The sequence below is a fragment of the Coptis chinensis genome, chromosome 7 (genome assembly GCF_015680905.1).
Source record: "Coptis chinensis isolate HL-2020 chromosome 7, ASM1568090v1, whole genome shotgun sequence".
Lineage (NCBI taxonomy): Eukaryota > Viridiplantae > Streptophyta > Magnoliopsida > Ranunculales > Ranunculaceae > Coptis > Coptis chinensis.
The window spans coordinates 91490252-91509685 of NC_141462.1; the positions used below are offsets into that span (position 1 = coordinate 91490252).

The following is a 19434-nucleotide window of genomic DNA, read 5'->3' on the forward strand; positions in this document are numbered from 1 at the left end:
GGAGGGAATTTGCTCAAGAGATGTGTACTAAGGTCTTCTTGCTACAAAGTTTGTAGAGATTTTTGTTTTGTAGCAATCCGGGTGACTTTGTAGCAAATCTCGATTTTTTCTTTTTGCCGACATAAGAAAATGCAAATTTCATTACACTTCCCTTTCGACTACTTCTTTATCGGAGAATATAAGCTACCCTGTCACACCGAATTCCGAAGAGAATTGAGGAAAAACATTATTTGTTCCCGACTCTTCGATCTCCGAGGTGTGACGCACTCTCAACTCCCAAAAACCCATAAACAGTTTAAATATGCGGATAATAAAAACCAGTAAAATTTTTAACTTAAACAAATAAGATTCACAAATAAGATTAGGTTACAACTCTCCTTTCAATAACTCTTTAATAAAATTTACAAATGAAAATACAAAAACATTGTCTAGACTGAAATTCTATATCACCTCACGGGAAAACAAAACAAATCCGAGGAGATGCAACGATAACGCAAAACCCTGGCGGCAACCACTCTTCTTCAACACTAAACTGTCAAAACTTATCAACTATGTTCATTGAATGAACACACCCGATAAGCAAACATGCAAATCGGGTCAGCATTATAAACAATGTTGGTGTGAGTAGTCCTAAAATACAACATATAATATACATATATATACACAATCCATACGGCAGTTAGTTTCTCCACCGAGGCGCCTTAACTTCCAACAACTAGTACAACAACCTTAAGAATAATAATTTAGGTAGGTAGTTCCTCCACTGAGGCGCCTTAACTTTCAATGACTAATATAACATACTCAAGTACAATAATTAAGGCAGGTAGTTCCTCCACTGAGGCGCCTTAACTTCCCACTAACCACACAACAAACTATACGCATCATAAATAAGGCATGTAGTTCCTCCATCGAGGCGCCTTAGGTTCTAAGTAAACAAATAACCAACCAAACGTATTACCATAATTAGATTATTTCAAGCTTTCTTTGCGTGTCCCTAAAATCACGTCGTATCTATGTCTTACCTAGTTTCCCTGGCTACCACAATCGCTACCCAACGCCGAACATGTACATCCACATGCCTCCCCTTACATAATGAACCACTCGCGTGCGTAACCACCACGGCGGGATGCGCACGGGTAAATCCTCACGGAAGCAATTATGTAAGTAATGCCACTATTCGGCATAAAATATTGCATCATCGTTCTATATTGCAAGCGGAATAATCAAGCCACTATTAAATTTCGCCGGGAGGGCCGCCGAAGGCCATTCAGATTAAGCGAACGGAAGGGCGCCGAAAGCCATTGGATGCTTGAAATGCCGGGAGGGCCAATCACATGAGTTTGTGGTAGTCGGGGTTCTAGGATTTTTCGTTTCGTGAATTTATTCGGGTGTCATACATTAATGACTCATAAACATTTCTACTATATCACATGCGGGTCAATTACCTTATTGCACTAAGCCATAATATCTAGAAACATCTCAATTATATCTCATAGTCACTTTCATTCTTTCCCGCCAATATATTATTGACCGCACCACACTCAGTGGGCAAATATTCACCAATACTATATTAGCATCTCACATATAAAATAATAGAGTGTATATACATTTCTCCAAGATATTGCATTAATATAAATATCCCAAAGATATTATCTCATGTCACAATGCTTCAACGTATCACATACATTTTTATTATAACGTATTAGGAATATAATGTCTCCTAACATATCAATATCGTCACGTGTCAAAAATACACAACATCAAGGTCAAATCTTTCTTAGATAATGACCACCAAATTATACAAGCTTCCACAGCATTTTATTACTATATGTGTCTATATAATATACACATAAAACGTAGTACAAATAAACAGTCCACAGTCCACAATCAAAGCCCAATATATATATGCTTTACACACTACTCACATCAAATCTAAATTAGATAATGACCAACCAAGTTATACAATCTCAACAATATTTTATTACTATATTTATCCATATAATCAAATATGTGAAAAACTGGAAAAGTCAACATTCCCAGTCAACGGTCAAAGTCAACGGTCAACATTCAAAGTCAACGGTCAAAGTCAAATGTCAAAGGTCAACCCATCATGGTCAAGGTCAAACTCAACATGTCATGGTCAAAGTCAAAGTCAACATGTCCTGGTCAAAGTCAAAGTCAAAGTCAACGGTCGATGGTCAAAGTCAATTCATCATTGTCAAAGTCAATTGTCGTTTTTAGGTGTTCGACGGGTTCGGGGTCATAGCCGGGTTCATGGCTAAGGTCGAAAGGTGCATGGCTCGTGGGCTCGTGACCAAGGTCATAGTCGGGACCAATGGCCAAGCCCAAACCTTAGAACCGAAAGTTTAAACATTTAGAGATCCACTTAGATCTATTTTAAGTCCGATGGATTTGGTCCCAAACAATATTAGAACGGGCCCAAAAACTTTAGGATTTGAGGCGTATTTAGCTTGATTTAATTAATTTGGCCCAATCCGGAATAGAACTTCGGCCCCATGACTAACACTAAACCGAAATTTCGGTCCAACCACTATTGAATTTTCGGTAAGCCAATAAAACATTTCGCCCAACAACTTAACTAAAACCGCCCAACCAAACTAATGTTTTGGCCCCAAATAACTTAACCTACACGGGCCCAACCCCGGCTGACTAAGGCCCAAGCCCAAATTCGGTCATCTTCCCCATCAGTTCTCCTCCTCCTCCACCAAAACCGACCGGCCACCAGCCACCACTAATCCCCTCTCTCACATATCGGTTTTACACTAAATCCAAAACCAAACAACATTTGTTAAAACAAAAACCCCAAATCCTACAATCCAACCCTCACCCAAAACTAGATCTACAAGATTTTTACTGCCGCCATTAATGTTCTTGGAGCTTTGACAGCCCTCATCACTCAACCAACATTCCCACATACATCAACCACCCACCAAATCAAACAAAAACCGTTCAAACCATTCTAAAAACGCATAACAACCAATCCCAGTATCACAGTAATGGCAGTAACGCCATTGACAAGTCTTGGGAGCTTCCACCAAGCTTCCCAGCACCCATTCGACAGCCTCATACGCCCTACACTACCCCACTTCAACCCATCATCACTCAACCAAATGAAACCAACCCACAAACATTGACCGGCCCGCAGCCATTAACGCCTCCAAGCTTCATCTTGCCCCAGCTCGACCCTCATCGGTCCAACACTCCACCCGACCACCTAACCTCATTCAATCAACCAAATATAGTTCCAAATCACAACCACTAGTCCGGTTCACAAAAAACAATAAAAACATAACGATTTATTGATTTCACTTTAAGCGCCATTAACGGCTCATGGCCGAGCTTTCGGCGATTTAAGTTCAGAGTTCAAGCGGTGTTTCAAAAATACAGTTTAACCAATATATTTTTAACAACCACGATTTAACGACAATAACATAAAATGAACCGAAAACATAAGCGAAACTTTTAACGATATCGCAGATTACGAAAAACTATAATTCGGTGAAATAGCAAAATAGCTACTCACCTGTATGAACAGCTCGGCGAATCCTCCTAGCCCGATTCGTCGCGCTCCACCCTCCAGAAATCCAGCTTTCATGCTCTGCCTCCATTTTCATTATTTTATTATCTTTAAAACCCTATTCTCTAGAAAAATGTGCTTATATACTTGGGTCCGAAACCCAAGCCCAACACAGACTCGGGCCCAAAGCCAGGCCCACGTATCCCGAGTCCAATCCGACGAATTTTGAAAATAAATAATTTAATTAATTAATTAATCATTAAATATGTCTTTTAAAAATACGGGCGTTACAACCCCCAAGGTCGATTAGTTTTTCGGTTTCTTCCATTTTGCAAAATATTTGACTTAGCTGTGATTGTTATTTGCATTTTGTTAGTTAAAATAGTTAAGAGAACTTTGTTTTCTGATCATGTTGAACGATTTATTCCCAGGGGATGCCAAGTCTTGTGGAAGGGAGTGTAATTAATAGCGAGGGTAGGATTCGAGGTGGGATAGCAATAGCTAGAACCAATTTATACACTATTTGATTCCTTTTGCCTCACAACTTTGCCCAAAAAATCGAGTTGCCTCACAAATATCTGAAGACAAGCCAAAAGAGTGAAAATAACTAAATAAGCCACTTATAGTTTTATACTGAAAGGACAGTTGATACATGAAATTCATAATATATGAAATTTCTATTTCTCACTCCTGAGTATAGAGCCTGCTTGCACTATACATTTGAATATTGGAAGATGAGTTAATAGATCAGCCAAGACAAAATAGTCAAGTGCTAAGTGTTTCGGCAATAAACTGCTTCAACACAACGAGAGCAATGGTAAAGAACACACTAAGAAACAGAGGAATGTGATGTTGGGGGAGATGAAACTGAACCAAATAATGGCTGCCTACGTACCCAAGATCTATTCTCTAGGGATCAAGTTTCCACGTAGTTCCTTATAAAAAATAATGTGGTATTTATATAGGTAGAGTAGAGAGTCCTTGTAGCTCAAGTAATCTTGTTGCTTGAGTAATTGTGATAGAATACATTTGTCAAGTGATAATTATCTCTTTGATAAGAAATGAATCAGGGACATAAATCAATGTACATTAGTGGCAAGCCATGTGGCTAAGGTTCAGACCTTAGACACATGAGTTAATAGGCTTGTACATTGATCCATGATATTTTAATTGGGCTTTTAGCCCTGTTGATTAAATGAATAAAATAGAGACCCCTACTAATGGACGTTTGCCACGTAGGTGGGGGTCGAAACACCGCCCCCTCTTTGTCAGGCGAACAAAGTTCACATGGCAAAGAAGAGAAGATAAATCAAGGAAAATGTGAATTAATAAAAGAGTAAGCGGAGTGTATAACAAAGTGTCGTGTGAACGTAAACGATAAGATAAATGGACAATCGGAAAAAATTCGTGAATTAGCGGAAATGAAAAAATGTCAAATTAACGTATACGGTTATTCAGGTTCTAGGATTTTCGTTACGTAATTTATTCAGGTGTCATACATTTATGACTCATAAACATTCCACTATATATCGTCTTGAGGTCAATTACCTTATTGCACTAAGCCACAATATTTAGAAATATCTCAATTATATCTCATAACCACTCTCATTATTTCACGTGCCAATATATTATTGCACTACGCCACACTCCCGTGGGAAATATCCACAAATACTCTACTAGCATCTCATAAATATAATAATAGAGCGTTTATACATTTATTCCTCCAAAACTATTGCATTTAATATATATATATCCCAACATATTATATAATGTCACAATATCAACGTCAAATCTTAATTAGATAATGACAACCAAATTTATATCAGCTTCCACAGCATTTCAACATTTGATTTGTCCATACAATTTACAACATAAAATGTAGCACAATTAAACAGTCTACAGTCCACAATCAAAGCCCAATATATATATATATATATATGTTTTACACACTACTCACGTCACATCATAATTAGATAATGACCAACAACGTATTACAATTTCAACAATATTTTATTACTATATTTGTCCATATTCTTAAATATGTGAAAAACTGGAAAAAAAAGTCAACATTTCACAGTCAACGGTCAACGATCAAAGTCAACGATCAACGGTCAAAGTCAAACTGTCATTGTCAAAGTCAACACATCATGGTCGAAGTCAAACTGTCATTGTCAAAGTCAAACTGCCGTTTCCATGTTCGACAGGTTCAGGGTCATAGCCATAGTTCATGGCTAAGGCAAATGCATGGCTCATGGGCTCATGACCAAGGTAATGGTTCGGACCTTAACTGGCCAAAGCCCAAACCTTAAAACCCGCCCCCGAAAGTCTACACTAACTTATTATTCAACCTGACCCAATTGGGATCTATATTAAATCCTATGGAGTGGCCCCAAGCAATATTAGAAACTGGCCCAAAAACTTTAGACTGAACTGGCCCAAAACACAACTGAGTTCGGCCCGAAAATTTGAACTGAAACCGGCCCAATCAAAACAAATGAAACGGGCCCATAGAACTAAACCAAATTGGTCCAAGCTTAATTGAACTGGTCCGGCCCAATAACAACTTAACTAAAAACCGGCCCAACCAAACTAAATTAGATTTCGGCCCACACAAAACCAAAAGGTTTAGGCCCAAAGCCCAACCGAAATTTACTGTTCATCTTCTCCAACCTTCTTCCTCCACCAGCCACCAAAACGCGCCGGCCACCCACTCCCATTTCATCAAGCCGATTTTAACCCAAATCCAAAACCAAACAACATTAGTTAAAACAAAAACCCCAAATCATACAATCCAACCCTCACCCAAAACTAGATCTAAAAGATTTTACTGCCGCCATTAATGGCTTCCGCATCCTTTCAACAGTCCCCACACACTCAAACACAACCCCTTCAATCGACAACCAACACAAGATTCAAAAACCCAACCAAAACAGTTCAACCTACAAAAATCGCCCCACCCCAGTATCACAGTAATGGCAGTAACGCCATTAACGACGGCTCAAGCTTTCTCCAAGCTCCAACAGCCCCCTCCCAACTCTCCAAATCATCAATCAATCCCATAACACAACACAACAGTTGAACATCACAAAAACATAGTTTAAACAAAAAAAAGAACGGGATGATTCCGTTTTCTTTGGCTGGGCGACGCCATTGAGGGCTTCTCGAAGCTTCGCCGAGCTTTGGATGACCCGACCTCAACCAACGAGATAATACCAAAATAAAAGTTTCAACGATTGTACGGAGATGATTTCTCTGTTTCTTTGGGGCTCAACCACCATGAACAACTATTAACGAGTTTTTGACAATTCTATAATTCTAACAAGTTTTAACATTAACGAAGAATCGTTCTTTGAGCGAGTAAAATGAGCAGAAAATGAAAAATGAACCGAAAACATATAGTAAGCGTGGTACTACAAGAAAATCGTCTCTTGGTATAGACGAGAAAAAATGAAATTAAACTACTCACCTTAATCCCAAAGCTCCACGAATTTCTCCGAGTCCGAGTCATCGCGCTCCAACGCTCGAGCCTCCATTTTTATTATTTTATTATCTTTAAAAAAAAACCCTATTCTCTAGAAAAATATGTTTATATACTTGGGTTCGAAACCCAAGCCCAACACAGACTCGGGCCCAAAAACCAGGCCCACGTATCTCGAATTTAATCCAACGAATTTTGAAAATAAATAATTAAATTAATTAATTAAATAGATAAAAACATATTTTAAAAATACGGGCGTTACACACATGGTATTCCAACAAACTCATAACGATTACATTCACAAATACCTTCACATGTCTGGGGATTCCATTGCACAACCTAATGCTCACTCTCACTATCAGTCTTGTTTTTAATGTACTTCACAGCATATGTAAGTGGTTTAGTAGTAATAATGTCGGCTTTGTATAACTCAGCATTCAGAAATTGAGTCCTAAACTTTTCAAACATCCTTCGTGTATATATCTTGGCCGCATGCTTCAAAATATAACTTCTCCCAGTAACAATACGATTCTTTTGTTATGACTCATAATCTTCTGTTCTCTCATTTAATTCCATAGTCTTCAAAGCTTGTTCATATTTTTGAACAAATTCCATTAAATTAGTGGTGCCTTTGATATGATTTTTGAAAAACCCGTTGATTCCCTCACTACGACCAATAGTGTTCATACCAGCAAAGAAAGTAGTTTGATTGTACACAGGAACCCATACCTCACGATCTTCAAATATTCCAATGAGCCAATGATGGTTACTTAATTCATATTTACTCATCAGTGTGTTCCATCTTCTCTCGAAATCTTCAATCCTGAATGTCCATTTTAAGCATTTCTTAACATCTCCTTTAAAATTTGAGCCTTTGTGGTATAAATGTCCCAACTTCTCACCAAACTTTTTTTTAATATGCCAATAGCATAGCCTATGACGTGTGCTAGGGAACACTTTAGGTACAGCAGCTTTCATGGCCAGGTCCGAGTTAGTAATAATGGAAATAGGTGTTTTTTCCCTCATTGCTTCTTTCCAATTAAGTTGTAAATAGCCATATGAAACTTTCCTCTGTCTCGTCTTGTAGTAACCCACATCCAAACTGGATAGTTTGAAAGTGATGGTTCACACCGGTGAATGGTGCAAACAGCAGCTTGTACTTATTAGTCTTGTATGTAGTATCAAATGACACTACATCTCAAAACTGTTCATACGACATGCGAGACTTAGCATCAACCCAAAAGAAATTAATTGCTCTCCCTTCTCCATCATATTGAATAGCATAGAAAAATTGTGGATTCTCAATTTGCCTTCTTTGGAAGTGGTTAAAGACCCACTGAGCATCCCCAACATCAAGCTTTTGCCTTACGTCACGAAGATGATTCCAACAATTACGATTTGTGAAACCAATGACATCACCTCCAAAGATCGCTGTAACTTTGTTTATTTGCATATTTTCCCTCTGAAAAAGTTCCACCATGCCTTTCGCCGCAGCTGGCATCATTCGGTTTTGTTTAAGGAATATCGTTTTAGACGGCGTGACAAATGTGTGATTGTGTTCATCACAAAACTGTCCAACCTCCCACTTTAGTGTGGTTAAGCCCTAAGCTTAGCATTACATATATGCTTTGCAATCCCCTCTTTCTATTGATGCATTCAAACGTGGTCTCTCAACATTTTCATTTAACTTCTTCTTATGAGAACCAAAATGTGAGCACGCAAAACCGATATTTGTCACCATGTCACAATGCAGCCAAGATTTGTTAGAAGATCTCGTAACAATTGAGAATCCTTTGCTTACACCATATCGTTCATAATATTTCTTTGCTTCTTCAATTGATTTAAAAGTCATCCCTACATAGGGTGTGTCTATGGCATCGTCGAAATCCTTTGTAGGAGATCCAACTGTGTTCTTTTCCACTTGGACATAAGATGTTCCACAGTCTGCGACTCCGCTGAAGTTCCCCATAAGCTCAGATTCTTGGTCATGAGACTCTTCCATTTTTTGTAGCATCTATGGAAAAAAAAGTTCAACAGAATATTAATACAAAGAAAAAAAAAATCTTAAAAAAAAGTGTAAGACTTCAATTCATATGTTATCATATTATTGTCTGTAATGCATGAGCAACATTGTCAAATAACGTTGACATCAATTAGTTTCCCATAGAAACTAAATATCTTGTTTTCATCCCAAAACACATGAACACCAACATCACCCAAGAAGTAGACAAAAAACGCATAAAAACTTTAATTTTATAACTTTTTGAACAATAACTTCACCCAAAGTAATGTTTTTTCTTAGTATAACAAAATTGGGCTGAGAGAAGTATACCTTTTATAAGTTACTCGTTTAATCTCTTTTTGTCGTCAATGTCGAGTAGCGTTGTTGCTGGTCATAACAGGCGCTTTACCCTGACAGTGGTGTCAATATATGAAGAGAGAGAGAGAGAGAGCTGCGAAGGTGATATTATTTCTCAAGAAGGTGAAGTGTAAGGTTTCTAAAGGCCAAAAATAGAGAGGAAGAAGAGTAAAAAAAACTACGTGGGGGGTTTTTTTTTTTCTTCTCGGCTTGGTTGGAGCCGTTCCCACACACTTCTTTCACGCTAAATGAGTGCCAACTCACACAAATTTAAACCCGCTAGATTTTTAGTTGTGTTCGGTCCTGATCTATTGTAAGAAGTATTATACCAAATCTATTGTAAACGGAACCCCCTCGTGTGTATATATATATATACACACACAATGTAAACAACAGGTTACCTATTAGTGTCTAGTAAGTCTAAGGAATAGCATTACGCATATGAAGACAACCAATAAATGTAAAATTGGGATTACTTCCCAATGAAATTGGCAACATCTACTTGTTAAAATAGTCGTAGCTAGAATTGAGATCTCATTCAAAGAGAAAGATATCAAATTTCTGGAGTCTTCTTTTATATCCTATACGGATGGTCTTATGTATATTCTAAGAAACATATAGTCAAACTCAGAGGCACATTACCGAAACCAAATGACTAATAAATTAATAATCAATAATAAACAGATCAAGAGAGGATAAGTTTCACGAAAGATTAACTAAATTACTTGAATAAGTTAGTAGAAGGTGTCTTGGCCATGACACCGTTTGGTTTGGCACTATAATCTCCTCGAGTATGTAAAGTTGAAGCTTCTGCTGTCTAAAAGGTCATGATAAATAACCACAAAAATGACTTGAGAGAGGGAGTATATGGCTAGTGGAAGCATGTAGTAGAAACAATGGAACCGTTGCAAAGAGAAACCTAATGATAATCCCAAAGCAAAATTAAGTGGTAAAAAATTTAGAAATAAAAAGGAAACAACAAAACTAACAACTTGCTTGGAAGTCTGCCTGCCAAGTAAACTACAAATTGATAGTTTGGCACTTTACCGAGAGTACATGTTTGAAATTAGAAAAGTTTGTACCATTTTAATACAATCAATAATATTAAAGATACTACTATATATGTTTATGTAGTGTTTTGATCCAATGAATTCTAGACTGTCTTGATAAAAGAAAACATGTCATACTGCATTTCTAATTCCCCGACTACAATGAAGTTCTTTTTAAATTTTGTTACATTCTACCATTGATACCAACTAAGATCAAAGTATAAGGTATTATTAGTTGGTGCTCTTATTCCTAAAGATTGGTTATATGTTTATTTTGTGTTGTTTACCTGCGTTAACCTAAACTACATACCACTACATACCATGAGCTAATTTTTTTGTTCAATTTCCGGAGGACACCATTCAAAGTTCCTTTTCTCAAAGGTTTAAAATAATCTTTTGTCTCTTATTACTCATCTATATCAATGTTATTCACAATGAATATGCTACGGGTAGCCGGCAATATATAATAACTAATAAGGACACAATTACATTTGTATAGTATGGTTTTGCACCTATCAAAAACAGTATAACACAATGAGTTCATTAGTAATCACCGAAATGTATCTCTATGTTAATGATGCAGAAAGATTACATGTGTGTTGTATGAAATAGTGAAATCTAAGTTCACATGGTTAATGCTAAAAATATTATTTTAGAACACACCTGGTCCATATGTTAGCATAATTGCTTGCTCCGGAAAGGGTGTCTTTATATATATATATTATAGCTCTACCCTCTTCAATTGAGGAAGTGTTTTTAGGGTGTCCACGTGTCATGACTAATTAAGAAAAAGTAGGAGATAAAATAGGAAACAAAAATAGGAAACAAATATTTATCTTTATCCTTAAATATATATTATAGTTATATCCTCACCAATCTATTTTTTTTTTGCAGAGACTCCAATTTTTTCTAAATTATATTACTAATTATAAAAAAGTAGGATATAAATAAAGAAACAATCTCATCTAGAGTTTCACAGAGTCTCTAACTTTTTCTAAATACTATAGCTAATTACGAAAAAACAACCCCATCTAGAGTTTCACAGAGTCTCTAACTTTTCCTAAACAATATAGCTAATTACGAAAAAAAAAAAAAAATGGGGAGACAAAAAACTAAATTGCTAAAAACAATAGTTTCCACTAAATAAGATTTTCTTAAAACCCTTTCGATTTGATGTGTCATCCACTGTGTGATTTAGACATTTATTCATAGTTAAGAATTTCAAAAATCATAATTCTGACCACAATAATTACGACATATTCCAATTCCTTAGATATATATATTATAGTTATACCCTCACCAATCTATTTTTTGGAACACTCGGAGAGACTCCAGTTTTTTCTAAACTCTATTACTAATTATATATAAAAAAAAATATGATATAAATAAGGAAACAATCCCATTTAGAGTTTCACAGAGTCTCTAACTTTTCCTAAACACTATAGCTAAATACGAAAAAACAATCTTATCTAGAGTTTCACAAAGTCTCCAACTTTTCCTAAACAATATAGCTAATTATGGAAAAAAAATATCAGACAAAAAACTAAATTGCTAAAAACAATAGTTTCTACCTAAAACGATTTTCCTAAAACCCTTTAGATTTGATGCGCCATCCACTGTGGGATTTAGACATAATTCATAGTTAAGGATTCCAAAAATCACAATTCTAACCATAATAATTATGACATATTCCAATTAAATTTATGAATTTATAATTTTTCAACACTATAATATAATTTTTCAACTCTATAATATCATATATTTGGCGGAATAACGAGATTCAGTTAAAGTGGACATTGGATTTAAATAAATTATATACCAAACCAAAACAAATTACATGTAGAAAATTAAATTATACAAAAAATAATATCACAAAATATATAATAGAAAATGAAAAAAAATAACTGCAAAACAATAATGACAAATATTTTAAAATATATATAATACTGAATGAAACTAACGTCAAAGAACAATTAATGGGGAACCGAAAACCGGATGCAAATGCATCGAACTAACATCAAATAATATTTAACGGAAAATCGGAAACTGGATGCAAATACAAGCATTAAACTAATCTTAAAAAGTAATTAATAAAAAATCGGAATGTGAATACAACTGTATTAAACTAACCTCAAAGAATAATTAACAGAAAATCAAAACTTGGATGCAAATACATCAAACTAACATAAAAAAAATAATTATCGGAAAATCGGAAATTGGATGCAAAATGCATTGAACTAACCCTCAAAGATTTAATTAATGGGAAATCGAAAATTGGATGCAACTCCATTGAACTAACCTCAAAGAAAAATTAATTGTAAATTGGAAACATAATGCAAATGCATGGAACTAATCTTAAAGAATAATTAACGGGAAATCGGAAACCAGATGCAACTGTACTGAACTAATCTCAAAAAATAAACTGGATGCAAATACATTGAACTAATCTCAAGAAATAATTAAAGGGAAATCGAAAACTGGATGCAAATTCATTGAACTAACCTCAAACAATAGTTAACGAGAAATCGAAAACTAGATGCAAATGCAACCTTATCAAATAATAAACGAGAAATCGGAAACTGGATGCAAATGCATTAAACTAATCTCACATAATAACAGGAAATCGAAACTGGATGCAAATGCATTGGGTGACCTCAAAGAAATAATTAACAAGAAATTGGAAATTGGATGCAAATGTATTGAACTAACCTCAAAGAATAATTAACGAGAAATCGGAAATCGGATGCAACTGCATTGAACTAACCTCAAAATATAAATAACGGAAAATCAGAAATTAGATGCAAATGCATTGAACTAATCTCAAAACATAGTTGGGTTATATGTTGTGGGAATGTCTCAATAAGTACAGTTTTGTATTTAAAATGGTGTTTATCTTATCTCTTTCCGTATGATTGAGAACTCCTTACTATTCAAGTAGCTTCAATATATATGAACTTTGCCTTATTAGGCAATCTCACAAAACTTCAATCAAACTTCTATTATTAAACAACAAAATGAAGTTGAATTGAAGGGTTTTATTTTTTTTTTTTTTTTTTTTTAATGGAGAATAAGGTTTTCACATTATAAGAAATTTGGATGAGTGATCAATATAATATTAATATATAATTGTTCTGCATATTTGCAAATATTTTTCAGAATAATTAATATAACAACACTCATTCATAGATAATCTTTGAAGATTCTACATAGTGAGTAATGCATATAATTTAAATAATAATTAACAGGAAATTGGGAACTGGATAATCTTCGATGATCCCACATAATAAATCAAGCATAATTTATTTTTTATGTCATGTTTGCAAGGACACTACAGATGGATCAGTAGAAGTTGGTATTACACACCACATTGGATAATTAAAAGAAAATTGGAAACTAGATTCAAATACATAACTGAGCTCAAAGAGTAATTAACGGAAAATTGAAAACTTTATGCAAATGCAATAAACTAAACTCAAAAAGTAGTTAACCAGAAATCGAAAACTGGATGCAATTGCATTAAAATAACGTCCGAGAATAACTAATGAGGAAATTAGAAATTGGATGCAAATCCTTAAAAAATATTTAACGAGAAATTGGAAATAGTATGCAAATACATCAAACAAACCTCAAATAATAACTAATGGGAAACTAGAAACTAGATACAAATGCATTGAACTAAACTCAAAAAATAATTAACAAAAAAAAAATCAAAACCAAATGCAACTGTATTGAACTAACCTCATAGAATAATTGGTGAGAAATCATAAACTAAATGCAAATGCATTGAAATAACCTCAAAGAATAGTTAATGTGAAAATCGAAACCGGATGTAATTGTAAAATGAACTAACCTCAAAATATAAATAATCAGAAACTAGATGCAGATGTATTGAACTAACCTTAAAGAGTTATTAACGGGAAATCGGAAACTGGATGCAAATGCAATGAACTAATCTCAAAGACTAACTAACGAAATATTGAAAAATGGATGAAACTGCACTGAACTAACCTAAATGAATAATTAACATGAAATTATAAATTTGCTGTAATTGCAATGAACTAAACTCAAACAATAATTAACGGGAGATCAAAAACTTAATGCAAAAACATTGAACTAACCTCAAAGAATAATTAATATAAAAACGAAAATTGGATGCAACTGCATTGAACTAACCTCAAAGAATAATTAATTGAAAATCATAAACTGGATGCAGCTTCATTAAACTAAAATAAGAGATTAACTAACGAGAAATCAGAAATTGTATGCAAATGTATTGAAATAACCTCAAAGAATAGTTAACTGGAAATTGAAAGCCGGATATAACTATATCACACTGACCTCAAAGTATAAATAAGTAGAAATTGTAAACTAACGAACTAACCTAGAAAAATAATTAACGGGAAATCAGAAACTGGATGCAGATGTATTGAACTAACCTCAAAGAGTAATTAACAGGAGATTGAAACTTGTATACAAATGCAATGAACTAATCTCAAAGATTAATTAACGAAACATCGAAAAATGGATGCAACTATACTGAATTAACCTTAATGAATAACAAATGGGAAATCATAAAGTGGATGCAATTGCATTGAACTAACCTCAAATAATAATTAACAAGAAATCGAAAACTTGATGCAATTATTGCATTGAACTATCCCCAAAGAATAATTAATGAGAAATTGGAAACTGGATGCAACGTACTACATTGAACTAACCTTAAAGAATAATTAATGGAAAATCAGAAACTTGATGCAAATGCATTGAACTAATAACCCTAAAATATGTCTGTATTATATGTAGGGGGAATAAATGTCTCGACAAATATAGTTTTGTATTTTAAGTAGTGTTTATCATAATTTTTTTATTATGATTAGGAATGTCTTTCTATTCAAGTAGCTTCAATATTATTTTCGCCATATTTAACATTCTCACAAAACTTCAATCAAACTTATTAACCCTAACAACAAAAAGAAGTTGATGGGTTTTATCAAGGTTTGGTGCTTCCTTTTTATAGAGAGTGGTGCAAAAAATTTGAATGAGTGATTAATATAATTTTCATATCGATCTCATAACTATGCATAGCTAATTATGCATATATACATAATTGCTAATTTTTTTAGAATAATTTAATATAAAGGTACGAACGGGTTCGAAAGCTAGTCTTTTTCTCAAAGACATTGTAGCAATACACTTATAATGTATTAATTTGAAATCTTAGCAAAAAATAAATAGATAAAAAAAACAGCCAATGATCGAGGCATACTTGAATTCAACGAAAGATCAAGTTGTGAGGATAGTGAATAAATGGATTGAGTGAATCTCCACTGATGAAGTTGCGTAGAAGATTCACTTAAAACAACCTTAGCTATATAATACAAAATACATGTTTTCACCAAAGAGCCAACCAAATACAAAGCGAGCTCTTGTCACCTACATATCAATGAAAATTGAATAATAAAACATATCTTTATCGAATGAATCAATATGACGGCTAATCCTTCTCCTTTTAGTCATTTATTTTAGATAGTTGGGATGATGAGATTTTAACAAATAAGGAAACTTATCTTAAAACATGTTAAAACATTTATCTAATAGGTCAGGTCACGGGTTGATGACCCGACCTATTAGACTTGAGAACAAATCGGATCTACTAATGGGTTACTCGGGTTAACCTATGTGATCCTACTAACCCAACCCACTTATTTGTCAGGTTCGGTGGGTCAACCCTTAAATGACCCAAAATCTTTTTTTTCCAACCTGAACCCGCTAATTTAATGTTGGATTCGTGTCGGGTTAGCGGGTCGTGTACAAAACTGCCACCCCTAGCTATTTGTGTTGGTTGCAATTAAAAGTTTTGTTTAACGGGTTTCTATGTAATTTCATTGTAGTATGTTATTCTGCACAAATCCTCATTCCCTGCTATTAAAACTAATAACATTTTTTTATTTCAGCATGGTACCCCCGGTTACAGAGCTCCCGAAATTCTCGTGGGGGGCACTACAGTTTTGCAGCAGATATCTGGTCGGTTGGGTGCATTTTTTATGAAATGTTGACTAGTAGGAGTTTGATAGATAGGCAAGTTGAAACTCAATCAATCTTCAGGTATGTATGAGTTTGATCTGTATGAGTTGATTCTAGGACATACTTGATAGTTTTAGGGTTTGAGGGTTTCCATTTCATACTTGGTATGGACTGCCGACGCTTATCATGTTACCTTGGATTGTCATGAGGAGGAAGTTATAGTGAATACACCTAGCAAGTCAAGGTTGATTCACACTTGTGATAGTAAGGAGGACTCGGTGATTTCTAGTTTCCTGTGCTCTATAAAGATACCTACGAGGGATATCAGCAATATGGAAGTAGTGCCCCCTTTGAAGAATGTTTTTCAGGAGATTCCAGGGTTGCCACCCAAAAAGGAGGTAGAGTTTCGTATGGACTTGGTACTAGGGACTGCACCAGTTTCAAAGTTGGCTTATAGGTTGGCGCCTAAGCTATTGGAGGAAATGAAAGTACAAGTCGAGAAATTACTCAGGAAGGGGTTCATACGACCAAGCAACTCACCATGGGGTGCGCCTGCTATTTTTGTTTCAAAGAAGGATGGTACCTTGAGAATGTGTTTTGATTTCAGGGATTTGAATCTTGTGACTATAAAAAATAAGTACCCGCTTCCTAGGATTGACGGTTTGTTGAATCAGTTGAAAGGGGCTAAGGTATTTTCAAAGTTTGATTTAAGGACTTGTTATTATCAGATGGGGGTTGAAGAGAATAATATTCCTTTGACTGCATTTAGAACTCGGTATGATTTGTATGAGTTTTCTGTGATGCCTTTTAGGTTGACGAATGCACCTACATTCTTTATGGACCTGATGAATCATATTTTCAAGCCCTATTTGGATAAATTTGTGATTGTTTTCATTGATGACATTTTAGTGTATTCACAAAACATAGAATAACATAAAATGCATTTGAAGATAGTGATGCAGACGATTAGAGAACAGAAGTTGTATGCTAAGTTTAGCAAGTGCCATTTTTGGGAAAAAGAAATTCGTTTATTGGGACATGTGATATCTAGTGAGGGGATTGTTGTAAACCCTGAGAAGGTTGCTATAGTGAAAGAATGGAAACAACTAACCACTGTTACAGAGATTAGGAGTTTCTTGGGGTTAGCTGGATATTATCGGAGATTTATTGAGAAGTCGAGAACATTATTGCAGCTCCATCCGCCAAGTTAACTAGGAAGGATGTGAAGTTTATATGGACTAATGATTGTGAGAAGGCTTTCTTATAATTGAAACAGAGGTTGACTACAGCTCCAATTCTAGTAATCCCGACTAGAGGCGAAAAACTAGTGGTTTTTACAGATGCTAGTGGAACTGGTTTGGGTTGTGTGTTAATGCAAGACCAGAAGATGGTGTCGTATGCTTCACGACAGTTGAAGATACACGAGAGACGTTGTCCTACTCATGACTTGGAGTTAGTGGCGTGGTTTTTGCTTTGAAGGTGTGGAGGCATTATTTATATGGTGAGAAGTTCGAGCTTTACACAGATCACAAGAGTTTGAAGTATCTTTATTCACAGAAAGAGTTGAACATGAGATAGCAGAGATGGATGGAATTCATAAGTAGTTATGACTTCGAGATTCAATATCACCCAGGTAAGGGCAATGTAGTTGTTGATGCACTTAGTTGATTGCCTTGTGTTTTGACCACTCTTATGGTGCAAGAGTGGAAGAGTTTGGAGACTATAGCAGCTTATGACATCCGGACTACACCAGGTACAGATAAAGGGTATATATGCAGTTTGGAGGTTAGACCAGTGATTTTCAGTAGAGTGTTTGCCATGTAGCACAGAGACCCATTTCTTTTGAGTCGGTTAGATGATCTAGTCATTGATATTTTAGATGATTGTTCGTCTGATTAGGCAGTTGATTATGATGGAGGATTGAGATTTCATGGGAAATTGTGTGTACTAGATGATGCAGAGTTAAAGACAGAGATATGATATGAAGCTCATCGTTCTCGGTTTACAATTCATCCTGGAGGAACGAAGATGTACCATGACTTGAAGAGGACCTTTTGGTGGGAAGGGATGAAAAGAGATGTCGATGAATATATTTCTCAGTGTTTAACTTGTCAGCAAGTTAAGGCAGAACATCAGAGGCCTTCTGGATTATTGCAGCCATTAGAGATACCGATGTGGAAATGGGAGCACATTTCTATGGATTTTATTGATGGTTTGCCCAAGTCTCAGAGAGGTAATGAATCTATTTGGGTTATTGTTGATCGTTTAACAAAGTCTGCTCATTTCATTCCTATTGATGTGCGTAGAAATACAAATAAATTGGTTTCCTTGTACATTCGGGAAGTGGTCAGGTTACATGGGATTCCAGTGAGTATTGTTTCAGATCGAGATCCTTTGTTCACTTATGAGTTTTGAAAGAGTTTTCAGCGTGCTATGGGTACTAGTTTGGCGATGAGTAATCGCTTATCATCCTCGCATTGGATGGATGACGGAGAGGGTGAATCGATATTAGAAGATATGTTACGGTCTTGTGTATTGGATTTTGGTGGAGGATGGGAGGAGCATTTGCCTTTGGTGGAGTTTGCATATAATAACAGTTTCCAGTCGAACATCGGTATGGCACCCTTTGAGGCTTTGTATGGGCGTCCATGTCGATCACCTGCTTGTTGGGCAGACGTGGGAGATCGAGTATTATTTGGGCCTGAGATAGTGAGAGAGACATCTGGACAGATTAGAGTCATTAGAGAAAGGATTAAGACAGCACAAAGTAGGCAGAAAAGTTATACAGATTTGAAGAGGAAACGGGTTGAGTTTTCCGTATGCGTTTTTGTGTTTTTGAAGGTTTCCCCTATGAGAGGAGTTATGAGATTTGGCATGAAAGGAAAGTTAAGTCCACGGTATATTGAGTTTTCATAAATGTAACATTATCTCCGATATCTGTACCAAGGCCTAGTAGACCTTTTATCTATCTAATAAAACACAATGG

General features: G+C 35.4%; 2 protein-coding genes across 2 annotated transcripts; both read right to left on the reverse strand.

Annotated features, from left to right (window-relative positions):
• Positions 1 to 7553: 7553 nt before the first annotated feature.
• Positions 7554 to 8517, reverse strand: LOC147489936 (protein FAR1-RELATED SEQUENCE 5-like). Its single transcript, XM_086574773.1, has 2 exons — positions 8231 to 8517; positions 7554 to 8118 (listed from the first exon to the last, which is right to left on the reverse strand). The coding sequence occupies exons 1-2, from the start codon at positions 8515 to 8517 to the stop codon at positions 7554 to 7556; spliced, it is 852 nt and encodes a 283-aa protein (XP_086430899.1).
• Positions 8518 to 8631: 114 nt separating this feature from the next.
• Positions 8632 to 9018, reverse strand: LOC147489937 (putative protein FAR1-RELATED SEQUENCE 10). Its single transcript, XM_086574774.1, has one exon. It carries the CDS (start codon positions 9016 to 9018, stop codon positions 8632 to 8634), a length of 387 nt encoding a protein of 128 aa, XP_086430900.1.
• Between the last annotated feature and the right edge of the window lie 10416 nt (positions 9019 to 19434).

What these genes read in the sequence shown, in the direction of transcription:
- LOC147489936 (XM_086574773.1), bottom strand. Translation starts at nt 8,517, where the DNA reads ATGCCAGCTGCGGCGAAAGGCATGGTGGAACTTTTTCAGAGGGAAAAT. An exon ending in GATGCTAAGTCTCGCATGTC is followed by an intron (nt 8,119 to 8,230) that starts GTATGAACAGTT and finishes CAAACTATCCAG; the next exon opens with TTTGGATGTGGGTTACTACA.
- LOC147489937 (XM_086574774.1), bottom strand. Translation starts at nt 9,018, where the DNA reads ATGGAAGAGTCTCATGACCAAGAATCTGAGCTTATGGGGAACTTCAGC.